Source organism: Rousettus aegyptiacus, unplaced genomic scaffold, assembly GCF_014176215.1.
Source record: "Rousettus aegyptiacus isolate mRouAeg1 unplaced genomic scaffold, mRouAeg1.p scaffold_m13_p_4, whole genome shotgun sequence".
In the NCBI taxonomy this organism is placed as follows: domain Eukaryota; kingdom Metazoa; phylum Chordata; class Mammalia; order Chiroptera; family Pteropodidae; genus Rousettus; species Rousettus aegyptiacus.
The window spans coordinates 92,229,399-92,248,934 of NW_023416307.1; the positions used below are offsets into that span (position 1 = coordinate 92,229,399).

At 42.3% G+C, this 19,536-nt stretch overlaps 1 protein-coding gene across 1 annotated transcript in view; it reads right to left on the minus strand.

Annotated features, from left to right (window-relative positions):
• Positions 1-3,516: 3,516 nt before the first annotated feature.
• WNT7A (Wnt family member 7A) overlaps positions 3,517-19,536 on the minus strand; it is a 68,155-nt gene continuing 52,135 nt past the window's right edge. The window contains exon 4 of the mRNA XM_016129584.2: positions 3,517-5,562. Within this exon, the coding sequence (XP_015985070.1) occupies positions 5,083-5,562 (480 nt within the window). The 3' untranslated portion in view covers positions 3,517-5,082. The remainder of the gene's footprint in view (positions 5,563-19,536) is intronic.

A 19,536-nucleotide genomic window follows, 5' to 3' on the forward strand; every position in this document is an offset into this window, starting at 1 on the left:
CCTTCTCAATGCTTCGAATCTGGGCTGGCTCCATGGCTTCCTTTGACTAGTCGAACGTAGCAGAACTAACATTGTGCTAGTGCTGAGCCTGGGCCTCAGGAAGCCTGGCAGCTTCTGCTTCTACTTTTGAGATCCTTCCTCTCTGGTGTGAACAAGCCTGGGCTAGCCTGCTGAAGAATGAGATCATGTGACAGATGGACCACTTATTCTAGCTGAAGCTATTCCAGACCAGCCCATAATCAGCTAACCCCAAAATACATGACTCGGTTCTGCCAAGATTAGCAGGGCTACCTACCTTATCCACAGCTGACTGTGGGCGCATGAGGGAACCCAGCTAAGATCAGAAAAACTGCCCAACTCATCCATAAACTCAGGAGCAATGATAAAATTATTTGAAGTCATTGAGTTTTGGGGTGGTTTGTTACTCAGTAATAACTAACTGATACAATTCCTCGAGCAGACAAAGAGACCCAGTCATATAACTTGGGTCATAGGTCTGGTCCTGTACCTGTCAGTGATTTACGTGGATGAGTCTCTTTGTCTCTCTGCTTTCATCCAGAAGGTAGCTCTGGAACACCATGAGGAAGTATGTAATTCCAATTCCAGCAGCTCAGGATGAGAAAAAGGGCATGGCCACACCTGCACACAGGTGGCTCCAGTTCCCATCTTTCCTGCAGCAGTACAGGAAGGCTCCTCGGAGGACCAGGAGTCTAACAAGTGGAGGAAAGGAAGGTGGGTGCTCCTGGCAGAGGGAACAGCAAAGATATGAGATGCATAGGGAAGTGTGAAGATAAGAGAGAGGACACAAAAATTGCTAGGACCTTGCTTCACACAGAACAATTACTTCACAAATGGCACCTTTGTTACTGCTGTGCAGAAGAGGCAGAGGCAAAACTCTCCACATGGCAAGCGCCAGGTTGTAAGGGGCTAAGGAAGTTAGTCTATATTTTCAGGATAATGAAGAGCCACAGCTGGTTGCAGGCAGGGACTAGATTGGTTTAGCCAGAGCTTGGAAGGCTGGCTTGATGGGGTGTAAGTGGAGGCAGAGGGACCTGGGAGGAGGTGGTGGCATTATTCTAGGTAGCAGACAATGGTGGCCGGAATCAGGGAAGAAGGTGGGTGGACTGTGTCATGTCCATGGAAAGAAGTGCTAGAGCTTTATAACCTTTCAGATGCACTTGATAAGGTGGAAAGAAGAGTTGACAATGACCATCTGTGTCAGACTTGTGTTTCAGGCCTGTGTGGTCCACAGGCTTCTCTATTTTCCTTAAACTTCAGAAGGTTCAGGACCAAGTGCAATGGACTGATGTGGGACAACCCGACTACAGCCTTTGTTTTCTCACTTCCTGGTGGTGGTGTCTTGAAGAAGTCATTTCCCTTTCCTGAGACTGGTCCTGATCTGTCAATTGGAGTGGAAAGTCTCCTAGGGGCTCAGAAAACACATCACAAACTTGCCTTGAAGATTGCAGGAGACAGCTCCATCTTAGGTGGATAAAAAGTTACCCCAAAACTCTCTTGACCCAGGTATTGGTGAGGAATTCTCTTTATTGGAGTGGTGTGGGTGAGAGAATGAGAGGATTTAGGGTTCCCCTAGCCGGCTGCCAGCCCACCCCCTGCAGAATGGTTTGGGGCATAGGTCCATTGCCCTGAAGAGCCTAATTCTGAACTTAAGTCCAGAGGGTATGTGAGTGCATCTGCACACAAACATGAGAACACTTATGTACAACTGAGTGAGTAGGAAATTTATCCCTTGCAACCCCCACTCCAAATTATTTTGCTTCCTCAGGTGTGTGCTGTATTGGTGAAAGGCCCTCCCAGGAGGCACAAGTCCTATCCTTGGTCTTCTCTCTGCTGGTTTGTGTGGCTTTGCGTAAAGACCTGTCTCTCTGGGCCTCAGTTTCTCCATCGCTAAAAGAAGAGATTCAGTCCAAGTCAAAGGCTGCACACTAGTGGCACAAAAGCCAAGTCAAGCTTGTAGTCATGTTTTTGCTTCATCCTTATGGCATTTGTCAACATATTAAAACAGTAGGAGATCTTATTTTTAAAACCTGATGTTCATCCCTTCTTGAAAAATCAGAGGGTCTGATTATGAGGAATCCTATATTCCCATGTGGCTATAATGAGCTTGTTTTGAGCAGCTCACATCCCACTTTTGTTACCTACCTGGACCTTCTGATTTTTTGATTCAGCCTTTAAAATTTTTGGTTTTTTAATGTTAGTTTTATTGGAAAGCTACTTTAGGAATAAAGCAAAAGGGGGAAAATAGCTTTGCTTAATAGAGAGCCAAATATTTGTTACCATAAGCTGTGTTTTAAGAATCTTATTATGAAGAGAATAGTAATAATAGTAATAATAATAGTTAATAATAATATTTACTATTCATCCATTGCTTTGAAACTCAAAATGCTATACAATCATTACTGGGAGGACTCTCAAAAATGCCCTGTGAGGCACGTTTTTTGTAATCCTACTTGTAGAGATGGAGAAACTGAGGCTTAGAGTACAGCTGAACTTGGCACCTCAGAGAGAGGATAGGCTCCAGGGCTGGGAACTGACAGTGTGCAATGGGGACAGGTGACAGGCTACCAGCCAACCTGTCCATTCTTCTCACAAACCTGGCTGCCCTCATGCCAAGTCCTCATATGAATAGTAAGGTAGGACATGGGAGTGACTTCTGAAATCATGTATATGTGATTAACATTAGTCATCTGGGGAGACTGGTCAGAACCTCTCCCATTCTCAGGTGCCATGAGGCCAGGAACAGAGGGACTGCGGGCTTAGGAAACCTCTTTGTTCATGGTAGACACTGCAGGTTTTCCAAGACAAAGATAAACTGTGATATGGGGGCCTTCAAAAAGCTTCTGTATGTTTTCTCCTTACTTACCCATCCACCCACCTGCCCATTCATCTACTCACACATCCATCCATCCATTCATCCATCCATCCATCCATCCATCCATCCATCCATCCATCCATCCACTCATTCCTTCACATGCTACCCATCCTAACACCCAAGTAAAGAAGAAAAAATGGTCCAAGGGAAGAAATCAACCAACCGTCCAGCAATTTTATTTGTCCATGCTGTGATCCAGGCCCAGTGCTGACATTGGGTGTTTGACAGAGCCTAGACACCAAGAGGGTCCCAGGGCTTGGGGCCTTGGGGCTGTAATCTCAGAGGTTCCTGAGTTTCACCAGTGTCTGTGGACATGGAATTCAGAGGTGCCATCAATAGGTGGCTCAGCACAATTGCCAAAGGTCCCTGCAGTCTGCCTCACACCACAAGTCCTCTCCCGCAAGCAGAGACACCTGGAAACCAGCAGATGCACAGGCACACACCTACATCCACACACCACCCCAAATCGCTCAGGCACACAGATAGAGAGTGATAAAGAGAAAGTTGGGTACACATAGGAGTACATGAGCTACACACAAATCAGCACCCCAGAGGTATTTGAAGGTGCAAAGTCACATGACTCCCCCAAGAACTCTTAAAGTGTACACACACACACACACACACACACACACACACACACACACACGCATGCAAATAGACACAGAATACCCACAGCCACCTGGGGGAAAGCTTTTCAGGTTGAGAGGCACTGGATGTAGGTGGGCCCAGAGCAGGGTGGCCTTATCCACAACTCTGACACTCTGCTCTGGACTGTGACAGCTAGGAAGCCCTGCTGGGCCTTGCTGCTGACGGGACCCCTCACTCCAGGTTTCTGCCCTACAGCTGAGGACTGTGCCTCATCATGCTCCCTTCCCGGGGACACACGGCAACGGCAGGTATATTCCGGTGAGGAGTGGGTTCCTTGGGCAGGCTTCTGCTATGTGGCAATGACCAAGTCCCTGTGATAGTGATGCAATGCTGAGGGCACAGACCTGCTCACCACATGGCTCCTTACAAGATCACCACTCAGTGACCTTGTTCCAGAGGCCTGAGCTTAACAAGTCGAGGCTGGGGACTCAATTCTTCTCCCAGGTAACACCGACGACACTGCAGCCTAGGTGTCCAGGGGCCACTCTGCCCGCTTGGCCAATAAGACTAAAAACCAGCTATGTGAGGGTCCTCATGGGTCCCGACTCCACACCCAGGCCTGGCCCCTCCTTATCCCAAAGCAAGTATCAGAATTAGAGGCACAGGCCATGGAATGATACAGCCAGAGTTGATATAAATAAAATATTCATATAAAAATAGTCTCTTACAAAATATTCTTTCTTATCCAGTGGCTCTCTTTCCAAAAGACAGAAACTGCTGAAAGTTTTATTATCTTTCCTCTTCCTATATATTCCAAACTGGATTTTCCTAATGATGAAGTTTGAATTGAGAAGGATTAAAGGATGGGAAACATATTCTGAAAAACATCTTCAAATCTGGATGGACCAGCTTAAATTTCTGGATAAGTAGCAGCAAACAGAAAAAAAAGTGTGTGTGTGTGTGTGTGTGTGTGTGTGTGTGTGTGTATCTATATATGCATAAAGGACATTTGCCCTTGTACTTAAACATCTAATGTTGCAAGAGGATACTTGCAAAATCAACTAGTAGAAATATCTGCATAAAGAATAATTATGTACAGTAGTCTACTTGGCTCCTTGTCCTACTGACAAAATTATCCTGCAAGGAAAGCAAAGAGTCTACTTTGATTGCAGAAAACGGATCCCGATGAGGTGAAAGGATTCTTTTTAATTAAATAAATTAATATTATTTTTTTATCAGAATAAATTGTTAAATATTGCTATGATGAGGCTTAAGGATCCAGGGTTTCTGCTGCAAAAGGCTCTGCTGCAGCCAAGGAGGGCCCCAGGCAGCATCTGGGGCAGGGTGGAGCAGCAACTGTGTGTGGAGCAGAATCCTTAAGGGCTCTGGAGAGCTCTTTCCCACAGGTGCCTGCCGGAAACCCAAGAGAGGTGCCCCCACAGCAGAAAAGACAAGCTCAGCATCTCTGTAGTTTCCTGTGAAGATCTGAGAAGTGACCTGCCAGGATGATTTCAGCTTGGAAACTGGTCCTCCCCACATTCTAACTTGTAGCTGGAGGTAGCCTGCCTGGTCCAAGGGCAACATATGGTGCAGTCTCCAGCTCACTTGCACGTGTACACTTCCGTGCGTTCGCTGCAGGTGTTGCACTTGACATAGCAGCACCAGTGGAATTTGCAGTTGCACTGCCACACGCGGGCATACTGGTGGGTGTTGTAGCCACGGCCACAGCACATGAGGTCACAGCCGCTGGCTTGGGGGGCTGTCTTGTTGCAGGCGCGGCCCTGCGTGCCTACACTACCGGTCACTGGATCCTCCTCACAGTAGTTGGGTGACTTCTCGATGTACACCAGGTCTGTGTCCATGGGCTTGCGGTATGACAGTGGCTTCTTGATCTTCAGGAAGGTGGGCCGCTTGTTGCGGCTAGCGCGTACAGGCTCGACATGGACGGCCTCATTGTACTTGTCCTTGAGCACATAGCCCAGCTCCCGGAACTGTGGCAGTGTGGTCCAGCACGTCTTGGTGGTGCACGAGCCTGACACGCCATGGCACTTACACTCCAACTTCATGTTCTCTTCCAGGATCTGCAGGGGTGGGCAGAAAAGAGCATAGAACATGTCATTGTACATTAAGCAGAGCGCAGCCCTCAGCCTGGCCCACCCTTTGCCCCACCTAGCTGAGTCTGATTTTATTCTTTTCGGCACAGGAAACTGAGACCTGGATTCAAATCCCTGTCATCTCCAACCCCTGTATTGTCTTTCACCTGGAACTAACTTGCCTTCCTTGTCTCCCAATTCCTATGACATTGTTAGACTTGCTCTTAGATCAGTTCGGGTTAGTCCGGAACACACATAGGTTCTCTTAGGTCTGAACAGGTTTAAAATAATTTTTGAACCAACATTTAAAAACCAGGAGATATTAACAGGCAGACTTCCATGTTTTTGTTGTTGTTGTTGTTGTTGTTGTTCTTGTTCTTGTTTTTGTGGCAAATAGAAAGGGTATCTGACAACTCTGGGGTGATATTCAAACTACTTAATGACTAGTGTAACTGAGTATTGACCTCTTAGCATAGAAGCTGGCCACAAATGCCAGCCTGGCAGTACTGCTATATTCTAGCTCACCACAACTTCTGCTGGCATTGTCATATGGCAACAGTACTTGGATCAGTACCAGTATCTATCTTCCTCATGGGTCAGTATCTGTTAGTAAGCCCTAGTCCTCACTGCTCCCTATTGCCTTCCTGATCTAAAGCTATGGTTTTCCAGGTCATTTGCTTTGATTACTTATGACACCTGCCAGGCCCTGTGAACAGCTGAATCTGGAAACCATGGCTCTGATTTAAGCTTCCCTGGCAGGCTTCTCTGACTCCCAGGCTAGATACTGTGCTCCTTCTTTCGAGTTTCCAATATCTCTTGGGCTTCCATCATCATAGCATGAGAGGCAGCATTGTAAGGAAAGGGTGGAGGTGAGGGGAAGCACAGACTCTAGACCCAGGGTTTAAATCCAAGATCTAACATGAACCTGCTGTGCGTCTTGAGGCAACTTAATTTTTCCCTCTGTACTGTAGTTTCTTTATATGCAGAATGGGGATAATAAGTAGTAATTAATAATAATCATACAATGAAATACTAGACAGCAGTAAAAATGAATGAACTACTAAATACATAGAAGAACAGATCTCTAAGGTATAAAGCTGAATGATAAAGGTTGGCTACAAAAGAGAATATACTGTATGATTTTATTGATAGGAAGTTTGAGGACAGGCAAAACTAATGGCTGATTTTCATTCACTCTTTATTTACATATTTAGGCAATGGGCCAGAGATGATCCATGGGCCATATTTTGCTACTCCCAGCTTTGGAACACCCCAACAATAAAAGAAGGCAACATTTACCATCCCTCTCTCCAATAGTGCAGGATATTTAGGTTGTTTTCAAGTTAAAAAAAATTTTTTTTCTTTCCTTTCCTCATGCCTTCCTTCCCTCCCTCCTTTTCCTCTCTGTGTTTTTCTTTCTTTCCTTCTTTCTTTCTGTTCTTCATTTTAACTATATGTAATGTGGAAGCAAGTATATTTGGAACTGAAGTTTCTCTTCCTTATCCTCTTCAGTTTGATTTCATCCTAATAGACATTTTATTAAGTTCTTTCTGTGTACCAAGGATGGGGATGTATTAGAGTCACAGGGTATGAACATTTTTATGGGACTTCATCTGGATTGTCAAATTGCCTTTGTCTGTTTTACAGTGAAAGAATATAAGTGAACAAATGAGAAAATGACTGAACATTTATTAATCATCTGTACATGCATTGGGCACATGCTTTTATATATGGCATCATATTTAACTCTGTGAGGTTAGTATGATTCCATTTACGGGGAAGAAACTGAGACTCAGCTAACTCCTAGAGTGGGCATACTGGTGAAGGAGGCTGAGGAGTGTGAACCAGATCCTTGGTGGCTGCTTACTGGCTATGTGCCCTTGAGGTTGTCACACCCTGATTCTGGGCCTCAGTTGCCTTCACTGAAACAGGGAGTTAAGGCAATTTTATCTTTTCTGACAAAAGTTAGAGTTCTGAAACAGAATCAAATGTTCGGAAAATAGTCATCAGTTCTTCCACTGGGCCTGGGCCTGTGCAGGTGCTGGAGATACAGAGGTGACAAGATAAGGTTCCCGTCTTCAAGGATGGGTTCGTATTCAGGATCTTTCCAGCCCTGATTGTTCTGCTTCCAGGAGGAGATGACCAGGGCTTGGTCAATATGCTCAACAGGAAGTGGGGGTCACTGTATTTCAACCACAATACCGGCAGTCAAATGAGCAAGTGATGCCACAAGTATCCAGAATGTTCAAGGACAGAAGTTCTGGATGGTTGACAGTTCTAGTATCAGGACACTTAGTATGACAGAGTGCCTACTGTAAGCTGACACCCTTATGTGACCTTTATACACTTACAGCTAGCACCGATGATTAGTTGCCCAAATAACAAAGACATCCTTTTTGGTTGTCAGTGAGGAGAGAGTTCCCAAAGGTCCAGCTTACCTTTCTTCTTGGCCTAAAAAGCAGTAAAACAGTGAAGTTCAGAGGTGTGATATGTGTTTGGAGCAGGGTTAGGCAGACATTTTTTGAGGCATGACAGCCTGGCTGACTGAGATTTTAGTGCAGTCAGAGACTTCAACACAGAGATGCCTGGGGGACATTCAGAACAAATTTCAACACTACTGAGTGTTGGCAAGGACGTGGAGCACCTGAAACTCTCATACACTACTGTTGGGAGTGCACATGTAGCAGAGTGTTTAAGAAAGCTGAAGATGCACAGATCTATGATTCATAAATTTCACTTCCAAACATGGAGTCTAGAGAAATGTATGCTGTGTGAGCAGGAAGCAGGCTCAGAGATGTTCATAGCAGAAGTTTTTAGGCTAGCTCCAAACTGGGCACTGCCCAGATGTCCGTCATGGAAATATATGTCCATCAAAGATAAACTGAGGTGTGTGTACTCAACAGGACACTATAGGGCAGGGACAATGAACAGATACAGAAACCCATACTAACAGAGGCTGACCTCAGAAATGTAGTGGGGAGGTAAACATGCAAACAAAAGATTTCCACAGAGTGATTTCATCTGTATCGAGTTCATAGGTGGGCAAAACTAGATTATCTTGTTTAAGGACACACACAGAAGGAAAAAGTATGAAAAGTAAAGAGATAAGAGATGCAAATATCGAGACAGTGGTTGTTCTGGGGTAGGAGGTAAAGGGCTCTGTTTGTTAATGGTCACCCAGATGACTTCTGGGGTTCTGGTAATGTTTTGTTCCTTAATATGGGTACTTTATAGTTGTTTTAAATCAGCGTAGTCTGAGCCCTTTTTTTGCATGTAAGCTATATCTTGCAATTTACACAAAAGCAATGAGTACAATGGCCAATAAGCGTGTGGAAAGATGCTCAGCATCACTAATCATCAGGTAAATGCAAGTCAAAACCACAGTGAAATATTCCCTCACACAAACTAGGATGGCTGAAGAAAGAAATTCAGACATAACAAGTGTTAGTGAAGATGTGGAGAAGTGACAACTCACATACACCGCCGCTGGGAATGTGCAATGGTACAGCCTCTGTGAAAAACAGCTTGGCAGTTTCTCAAAGCATTGGACAGGGAGTTATCCTATGACTCAGAATTATGTTCTGAATCTTTGTGTTCCCCCACTCACACCCTGAAAGAAGGTGATGATTTTAGTAGGTGGGGCCTTTGGAAGGTTTTTAAGATCATGGAGGTGGAACCTTCACAAATTGGATTAGTGCCTTGTAAAAAAGGCTCCAAAGAGACTCCAGACCCTTCTGCCACGGGAGGGTACAGTGAGAAGGTGTTGGCTATGAACCAGAAAGAGAGTAGTCTCCGGAACCTGACTATGGACTTGGAGGATGTTGGGTAAATGAAGAGTGACTGCTAAAGGGTACAGGTTTCTTTTTGAGGTAACAAAAATATTCTAAAATTGATTGTGGTGATTGTTGCACACATCTGTGAATATTATTTTAAAGTGTTGAACTGCACACTTTAAATGAGTGCACTGTACGATAAGTGAATTATATCTCAACAAAGTTGTTTTTCAAAAAAGTCCCTAGAAGGTTTTAATTAGAAACCACTATTTGCAGGTGTGTGACACCAAAAGTTTTTATTGTGGTGGACCCTGGGCAAGGGACTCCAGTGCTGAAGGGCAGGCTCTTGGGTTGGGTTGTGTATAGCTGCCACTCTTGCACATGTCCTCCTTCTTCTTCTGTGGCTGCCTATGACCTGAGGCTATTGTGGTATTTATGTGGGCCCCTAATCAGATGACACCAGCTTGTTAACCCTGCAAACTCTGCATTTTGAGAGCCTCAGTGATTACATTATGTCTGCATTAAGCTGGGCATAATCACAGCCCTCCTGGCCAGCACTGGTCACCCAGATGGGCATCCAAGTAAGCCCCAGGCCCTCTCTCCAAGGCAGGAGACAACAACAGAGGAAGTGTGTGCAGGACAAAGCTACATTCTTTGCACACTCTGTGCCAACCCCATGAGGCCAGGCTGACTACCAGCTTCTGAGAGGTCCAGAGAGACTTCTGGATCTCCCTTTATGCTTGAAGTCTGGATTGTAATTCAGTATCTACCAGTCGGAGGGTTTTCAGGGTGTAAATTACATGACTCCATGTACTTTCCCAGTTCCTGGTACACAGCAGGTGTTCTCAGAAAATTCCCAAAGGTAAATTTGCTAACAGGATGCATTTAAACTATTCCACAACTGGTATGCTCAGGCCCAAACAACCACCCTGAGCATCGACCCTACATTGCTGGATGGAAGAGAAATTAGGAGGATCCAGGGAGGATCCATAGTGGGGAAGGAGGGGTCTTGGAACCGCTGGTATGGATCAATGCCAATATTTTACATCCATGGATGCATTGCTGGGTCTCAGCTTAAAGACTAGCAACATAAAACTGCTCATGGTCTGCTATTTTACCATCCTGTGTTGCAGAGATGCCTCAGTACAAAAGGAAAAGAAACGAGAAAATAGATCTGTGAGGTCCAGAGTCTGATGTCTGGTCTCAGCAGCCTCTGAGCACGCTCAGTTCTCCTTATGCCTCTTGCCTCAACAGTGGTTTGGGGGCTGAAAACCACCAGGGGCCTCAGATGACATGATGACAGGGCTGTGTTCCCTTCTCACCTCCAGCTCCAGCCACAGGCCCCACTCACTGCTCGTCAGTCAGTGCAGGCCTGGAAACTGGCTTTCACAGAAACCAAGGGTATGAACTGAACACATACTATGTGTTTACATCATGCAAGGATTGAGGATTCAGCAAAGAAAAGGGGGATGGAGCTGCCATCTTTATAAAGAGCACAATCTATATGGCAGAGGAAAACAGGTAACTGGTTCAAATAATAAAATAAGTGAGAAAAAGAAAATGGAACAGGAGTTATGAGCTAGAGAGTGAGGGATGAGGTAAGGGAAGGCTATGTGACCTTGATGGTAGAGGGCAACCTCTTTGAGGAGATGACATTTGAGCAGAGGGCAGAACCCAAGATAAGACAAGCAAGCACATGGCAGCGCAGAATCATTCTCTCATTTCATTCCCATGTGAGGAACAGCAGGGCAAAGGGTCTGAGACTTTTATTATTATTATTATTATTATTATTATTATTATTATTATTATTGCAGAGTAGAGCCAGGCCATCTGGCTAGAATGTGATGACTGGGACAATAAGTACAGGTGCTGAGGTGACACGGGTTGGGGCTCCCATCCCACAGGCTCCATGGACCATGCGAAGGTGGGATTTATTTCTTATTCAGTTTTTTAAAAATAAATTTTATTTTTAAGATCAGTTTCAAATTTAAAGAAAAATTGTGAAGATAGTATAGAGAGTTCTCATGCACACTGTTTCCAGTTCCCCTATTACTAACATCTCACATTAGTATCGTAAATGTTACAATTAATCAGTTAATATTAATACGTTATTATTAACTGAGGTCTACACTTTATTCGGCTTTCCTTCGTTTATACTTGATCATCTTTTTTCTGTTCCAGGATCTCATATCAACCACCACATGATTTAATTGTCTTGTCTCCTTAGGCTAGGGGATGAGATTTTACTTTGAGTGGATAGGAAAGCCAGTAGAGACAAGGAGCAGAATTTATGATTTAAAAAAAAAAACACACATAGAAGGGTTTAGATCAAAATGGCAGGCTAGTTAAAAATAAGGCTCACCTTCTCCCAGGACCATAGTAAAATTACAACCAAATTATAAAACAAACAACTTCGAGAACAACCATGAATTCTTGCTGATTATAACACATACATCGAAGATAGAAAGAAAAAGCCACATCAAGACTGGTAGGAGGGGCAGAGGTGTGAAGCGGCCTGGTCCCGCACCTGCCTGTGGTGGCTGAGCACCAGGAGAGAGAGAGCAGCTACAGAGTTTCTGCCGAAGGAAAGAGAGGCCCTAGCTCCCCAGCCCAGGGGTCCACTCCCAGGAAGAAAAGTTCTCACAAAATCTGACAGTAAAAATTAGTAGAGACTCTGGCTATCTGGGTGTGATGGAAAGAACATGAAAATGCAGACATCCCCTTTACTCACTCACAGGCACTCACACTGGGCACCAGTGGAGGGTCAGCAGCTTGAGAGGTATGGGAGAGATACAGGGAAAGACTGAGCTGTGTGGCATGAGAGCGAGGGCTGGAGGGACAGTTGCCATTGCGCCTTTGTTGGACCTTCTCCAAGGCAGTCTGTAGAGAGGCATCATCTTGCCTGGGTTTAATCCTCCCCCTGCATGGCCAATTCTGAATCTGAATTGGCCTGGTGAGATCAGCCCATTCCATTCCATGTCTTCCTGGGTTCACACCCCACTCAATCCACAAATTGCCTGCGGCAGTCCATTGCCAGGCAGCTGGCCCCTCCCTGCACCTTCCATGGACTGTGCATGGCCTGCACTTTATAGGAGAGACTTTTGGTGGCGGGCCACTGGTGCCAACCCGAACTGCAGTGTCTCTTGGGTGGATCACTGAGGTCTGTGGGCTTAAGGCCAATAGTGGCTGGCCTCATGGTAATCTGTGACTTTTGTGGGACCCTACGGGCTCAGCTCTGGCAGCAATCTGCATTGGTCTGAAGGATTGACTTTTTCCACCCTGTGTCTCCCTGAGACTGTGTGCAACCCAATCCACAAATTGCCCATGGTGGGCCTACTGTCAGGCAGCCAGTCCCATCCTGTGTTTTCCCTGGGCTGTGAATTTGACAAGAAACAACAGCCCTCAGCTTGCGTGGCTTGCACAGAGGCAATGCATCCCGGGAGAGACTTTTGGTGGTGGGCCACAAACCCTGCCCAAAGCTACAATATTTCATGAACAAATTTTGAGCATCTGTAGACCTGAGGCTGGCAGTAGCTGGCCTTACTGTGATCTGAGGCTTTTACAGAAAGACACAGATTAAGCACTGAAAAAAACCTTGATTCTATATTGGCCAGGTGAAATCTACATGTTTTACCCCAGGGACACCCTGGGTCCCCAACCTGCCCAACTCTTTACCAACCAAAGGAACTCAAATGTGGACACTTAACAGACAACTTGCAGACAGCCTCAGGCCTTGAGATGCACTGCTTATTTTGCCGAGCCACCACAGGCCCAGTACTAGGGATAAGAGACCTTGGTTCATAGTGTAATCTCTCCCACATGCCTCCAGGTCCAGTGCAGACAGCAACATTTTGCAGATCATTTTATAGCTCCTACCAGGTAACTCCAAATAGTCAAAGGCAGCGATTGACCCTGGCCTACACAGGAGCCCCTCCCAAGGGGCCCCAGAACCAACATACCCATAGGCTAGCATCAGACCACAACAGAGCACCACCTGACTAACTCCATAAGCAGAACACCAAAAAGGTGGTCTCAAGAAATACATGAGCCTGCTGGGGTGAATCCCACTCTGTGGGGTCAGCCCCCACACAGCAGCTCATACCCTGTGGGTGTGGCCAATCCTCACAGCCCATCTTCCGTATCAGTCCCATATATTGCCATGTTAACAGCAATCAAGGCTTAGCTACAACAGGGGAACACACACAACTCACACAAGGAACAAACCTAGAGCCCCCAGAGCAGGTGATCAGGGAGATTGTGCCAGTGAGACACTGCTCAGGACACCTACTACATAAGGCCACCTGGCCAAGGCTGAGAAATGTAACAAATCTACCTATCATATAGAAATGAACACAGAGAAACAACTAAAATGAGGAAAAAAAGGAACATGCCATAAGTGAAACAATAGAGGAAACTCCAGGAAAAAAAAAAAACAAACTAAATGAAACAAGCAACCTACCAAAGACAGAGTTCAAAACACTGGTTATAAAGATGCTCAATGAACTTAGGAGGAGGATAGATGAGTTCAGTGAGAACTTCAACAGAGCAAGAGTAAGCATAAAAAAAGATATAGACACCATTAAAAAAAACAGTCAGAAATGAAGACTACAATAACTGAAATGAAGAATACACGAGAAGGAATCAACAGTAGGTTATATGAAGTGCAGGATCAAATTAGCAAGTTGGAAGACAAGGTGACAGAAAACATCCATTCAAAACAACAAAAAGAAAAAAGAATCAAACAAATAAGGAAAGTTTAAGAGACCTCTGAGACAACACCAAAATTGGCATTATAGGAGTACCAGAAGAGAAGAGAAAGAGAGAGAGAGAGCAAAGAATTGAAAACCTACTTGAAGAAATAATGACAGAAAACTTCCCTAGCCTGGTGAAGGATATAGACATAAAAATTCAGGAGCACAGAGACTCCCAAACAAGAGGAATTCAAAAAGACCCACTCCAAAACACATCATCATTAAAACACCAAAGGTTAAAGACAAAGAGAGAATCTTAAAAGTGACAAGAGAAAGGCAGCTATTTACTTACGAGGTACTCTCATAAGACTGTCAGATGATTTTTCAACAGAAACTTTGCAGGCCAGAAGGGATTGGCATGACATATTCAAAATAATAAAAAAATAAGAACCTACAACCAAGACTACTCTATCTAGCAAGGCTATCAATTGAAAATGAAGAAGAGATACAGAGCTTCCTAGACAGAAAAAAGCTAAAATAATTCTATACCAACAAGCCAAAATTACAGGAAATATTAAAAGAACTTCTATAAAAAGAAGTAAATCCCCATAAATAAGAAAAATAAAAATAGCAATGACTATGTACCTATCGATAATCGCTTTAAATATAAATGGATTAAATGCTCCAATCAAAACACATAAGATAGCTGAATGGATAATAAAACAAGATCCATACATATGCTGTCTACAAGAGATCCACTTCAGGTCAAATGACACACAGAGAATGAAAGTAAAGGGATGGAATAAAATATTTCATGCAAGTGAAATAAAAACAAACAAACAAACAAACAAAAACATCAGGGTAGCAGTATTTATATCAGACAAAATAGACTCTAAAACAAAGGCTATAATAAGAGATAAAGAAGAACATTACATAATTATAAAGGATCAATACAATAAGAGGATAAAATCCTACTAAACATATATGTGCTCAACATAGGAGAACCTACATATATGAAGCAATTATTGACCAACAGAAAGGAAGAGATCAATAGTAACACATTCATAGTAGAAGTCTTCAACACCCCATCAACATCAATGGACAGATCATCCAGACAGAAAATCAACAAAGAAACGACAGGCTTAAATGACACACTAAACTTAACCGATATGTTCAGAACATTTCACCCCAAAGCAGGAGACTATGCAATTTTCTCAACTTCACATGGAACATTTTTCAAAATAAAACATGTTAGGCCACAAAACAAGTCTCGATAAATTCAAGAAGATTGAAGTCATATCTAGTGTCTTCTCCAATTACAATGGTATAAAACTAGAAATCAACCAGAGGAAAAAAACTGGAAAATATACAAACACATGGAGGTTAAACAACATGCTACTAAACAATGAATGAGTTAACAATGAGATCAAGGAAGAAATCAAAACATACCTAGCTACAATGAAAATGAAAAACACAACTCAAAACCTATGGGATACAGCAAAAGTTGTCCTAAGTGGGAAATTCATAACAATACAGTTCTACCTCAAGAAAAAAGAAAAATCTCAAATAAACAATCTAACCTTATACCTAAAAGAACTAGAAAAAGAACAGCAGACGAAACCCAAAGTGTGTAGAAGGAAGGAAATAATAAAGATCAGAACAGAAATAAATAAAATAGAGTCTAGAAAAACAATACAAAAGATCAATGAAATCAAGAGCTAATTCTTTAAAAGGATAAACAAAAGTGTTAAACCTTTAATCAGATCCATCAAGAAAAAAAGAGACCCAAATAAATCAAATCAGAAAAGAAAGTGGATAAGTAACTATGAACTCTATAGAAGTACAAAGAATTAATTCAAGAAAATACTATGAACAATTTCATGCCAACAAATTGGATAAGCTAGAGGAAATGGATACATTCTTTGAAACATACAATGTTTCAAGACAGAATAAACAAGAAAAAGAAAAACTGAACAGACAGATTACCACTAACAAAATTGAATTAGTAATCAAAAAACTCCCCCAAACCAAAAGTCTTGAATTGGGGGTGTTATAGGTGAATTTTATCAAACATTAAAAGGATTAACACCTATTCTTCTCAAACTATTCCAAAAAATTTAAGAAGAGGGAAGGCTCCCTAACTCTTTTTATGAGGCCACCGTTACCTTAATTCCAAAAACAAAGACAATACAAAAAGAAAACTATAGGCCAATACCCATCATTGATGCAAAAATATTCAACAAAATATTAGCAAACTGAATTCAGCAATATATTAAAAATATCATATACCATGATTGAATTGGATTTATTCCAAGATACAAAGTTAGTTTAATATCTGCAAATCGATTAATGTGATATACCACATTAACAAATTGAAAGATGGAAATCACATGATCATATTAATAGATGCAGAAAAAGCATTAGACAAAATCCAGCATTCATTTATGATAAAAACTCTCAGCAAAGTGGGAATAGAGGAGACATACCTCAACATAATTAAGTTCATATATGATAAACCTACAGTTAACATTATACTCAATAGGGAAAAGCTATAAATGTTTTCCTTAACACCAGGAAAAAGACAGATGTCCACTTTCACTATTTCTATTCAACATAGTACTGGAAGTCCTAGCTGCAGCAATCAGATAAGAAAAAGAAATAAATGACATCCAAATTGGAAAGGAAGAAGTAAAACTGTCATTATTTGCAGATGACACTAAAGATTCCACGAAAAAATATAAGAACCGATAAATAAAATCATTAAAGTAGCAGGATACAAAATTAATATGCAGCAGTCAGTTACATTTTTATACACCAATGATGAACTTTCAGAAAGAGAAATGAAGGAAACATTTACTATTGCATCAAAACAATAAAATAAAGAATCAAATTAACCAAGAAGGTAAAGAACCTATTCTTGGAAAAGTATGTCACTGAAAAAAAAAAAAATTGAAGAGCATACAATAAATGCAAGCATATCCCAATGCTCATGGATGGGAATAATCAACATTGTTAAAATGCCCATTTAACCCAGAGCTATCTATAGATTGAATGCAATCTTTATCAAAATACAAATGGCATTTTTCACAGAACTAGAACAAATATTAAAAAAACTTATATGGAACCATAGAAGACCCTGAATAGCTATGGCAATCTTGAGAAAGAAGAATAAAGTTGGAGATATCACATCACCTGATATCAAACTACGCTACAAGGGTATAGTAATGAAAATGGCATGGAACAGGGACAAAACCAGACACATAGAGCAATGGAACAGAGTTGAGAACCTAGAAATAAATCCACACCTATGCGTTCATTTAATTTGTGTCAAAGGAGTCAAGAATATAGAATGAGATAAGACAGTCTCTTCAATAAATGGTGCTGGGAAAACAAGAGAGATATGTGAAAAAAGGTTAAACTGGACCACCTTCTTATGCCATACACAAGAATAAACTTGAAATAGATCAGAGACTTAAATGTAAGAACTAAAACCATAAAACTTCTAGAGGAAAACGTAGGCAGTAAAGTCTCTAATTTTGCTATTAGTAATTTTTTTTTTTCTGATATATCTCCTAGGACAAGGAAAACAAAAGAAAAAATAAACAAATGAGATTACATCAAACTAAAAAGGTTTTGCACAACAAAGGAAACCATCAAAAAAATGAAAGAAAGACAACCTATTGAATTGGAGAACATATTTTCCTATGATACATCTGATAAGGGATTAATATTCAAATTTTATAAAGAACTCATACAACTCAGCAACAACAAAAAAACAACAATCCAATTTAAAAATGGGAAGAGGATCTGAATAAACATTTCTCCAAAGAAGACATACAGGAGGCCAATAGTCTTATGAAAAGATAATAAAGGTCACTAATCATCAGAGAAATGCAAATTAAAACCACAATGCAATCTCACTTCACACCTGGCCTAATGGCCACCATTAATAAATCAAAAAACAAATATTAGTGAGGATGTGGAGAGAAGGGAACCCTTGTACACTGTTGGTGGGATTGCAAATTTGTACAACTACTATGGAAAACGGTTTGGAGGTTCCTAAAAAATTAAAATAGAACTACCTTTGACTCAGCAATTGCACTTCTGGATATTTATCCAAAGAAAACCAAACCAAAACTAGTTCGTAATGATCTATGCACTTCTATGTTCACAGCAGCACTATTCACAATAGCCAAGACATGGAAGCAAACTATTTGGCCATCAATGAATGATCAGATAAAGAAGTTATGGTTCATATCTACATAGTGGACTATTACTCAGCCATGAAAAATGAAATCTTATCATTTGCAATGGCATGAATGAAACTAGAGGGTATTATGCTGAGTGCAATAAGTCAGAGAAAGAGAAATCCCATATGATTTCTCTTAAATGCGGAATCTAAGGAACAAAAGAAATAAACTAAATGAAAACAGTCTCATAGACACAGAACAAACTGATAATTGCCAGAGGGGAGGGGTGTAGGGAGAATATGTATATGTAAGGGCAGGGGGTACGTGGAACTCTCTATACCTTCTGCTCAATTTTGCTGTGAACCTAAAACTGCTCTGAAAAGTAAAGTCTGCTTTAAAATGATCTCAGGAGAGAAGCTGTATGTAGGGACTGTCTCTGGAGTGGAAACTTGGCTCTCTCCACTGCCGATTGGTTGGGTACCCTCCCTGAGCCTTGGATTCCCATTTTGAACTCAAGAGTTTGAACTAGATGATTTCTATGGCCACTTCTGACTCTCTCTGAGAATCTTAGCCATGCTGCTCTTTAACCTATACAAAATGTTTCCAAAGCCCTGACAGAGTTGGATTTTACTACACCTCCTGAGAGATGGGGATTTTCATCCCATTTCACAGATGAGGAAACTGAGGCTCAGAGAAAGGAAGGGACTTAAGGTAACAGAATATGCAGGATCTCCTCCATATGTCTTTCCAGGCCACCTCCCATACTTCCTCCTCCTGTTCCATGTCCCAGAAGGGTAAACTTTAGGGCCGCACTAATGAGTTTGCTTGCTCCAGGACCCTGACCATTTCTATCATACAGTCATGGCTGCATACAAATCATCCCACAACCAGTATGCCCTGAGTGATTGGGCTCAGGGCATACTGGTTGTGGGATGATTTGTATGCAGCTGTGTCACTTCCAGGTGGGTCTGGACACTGAAAGGCACTGGAAGGAGCTGAGGGAAGGAAGAGAGTTTTGGTAGTTATTACTCTTGCTCCTCCCCATGGGCCCCACAGGTTGGCTGCATTCTCCATCAAAGGTCACAGCTCCTGCTCAGACGTCCTTCTGGTACAGTCTTCCAGGATTCTAGCACTCCAATCTCCTGGTCCTTTAGGCCTAAGGAGTAACAATTCCTCACTATTGCCAGCCCCAGGATACTGCATCATCCTTTTTGGTGCCTTTAACTTTGTCCTTTGTTTTATTAGCAATTTCTCTCTTTTTTAACAGTTGTCTTTCAATGTAATTCACACACTGTACAGTTCATTCAC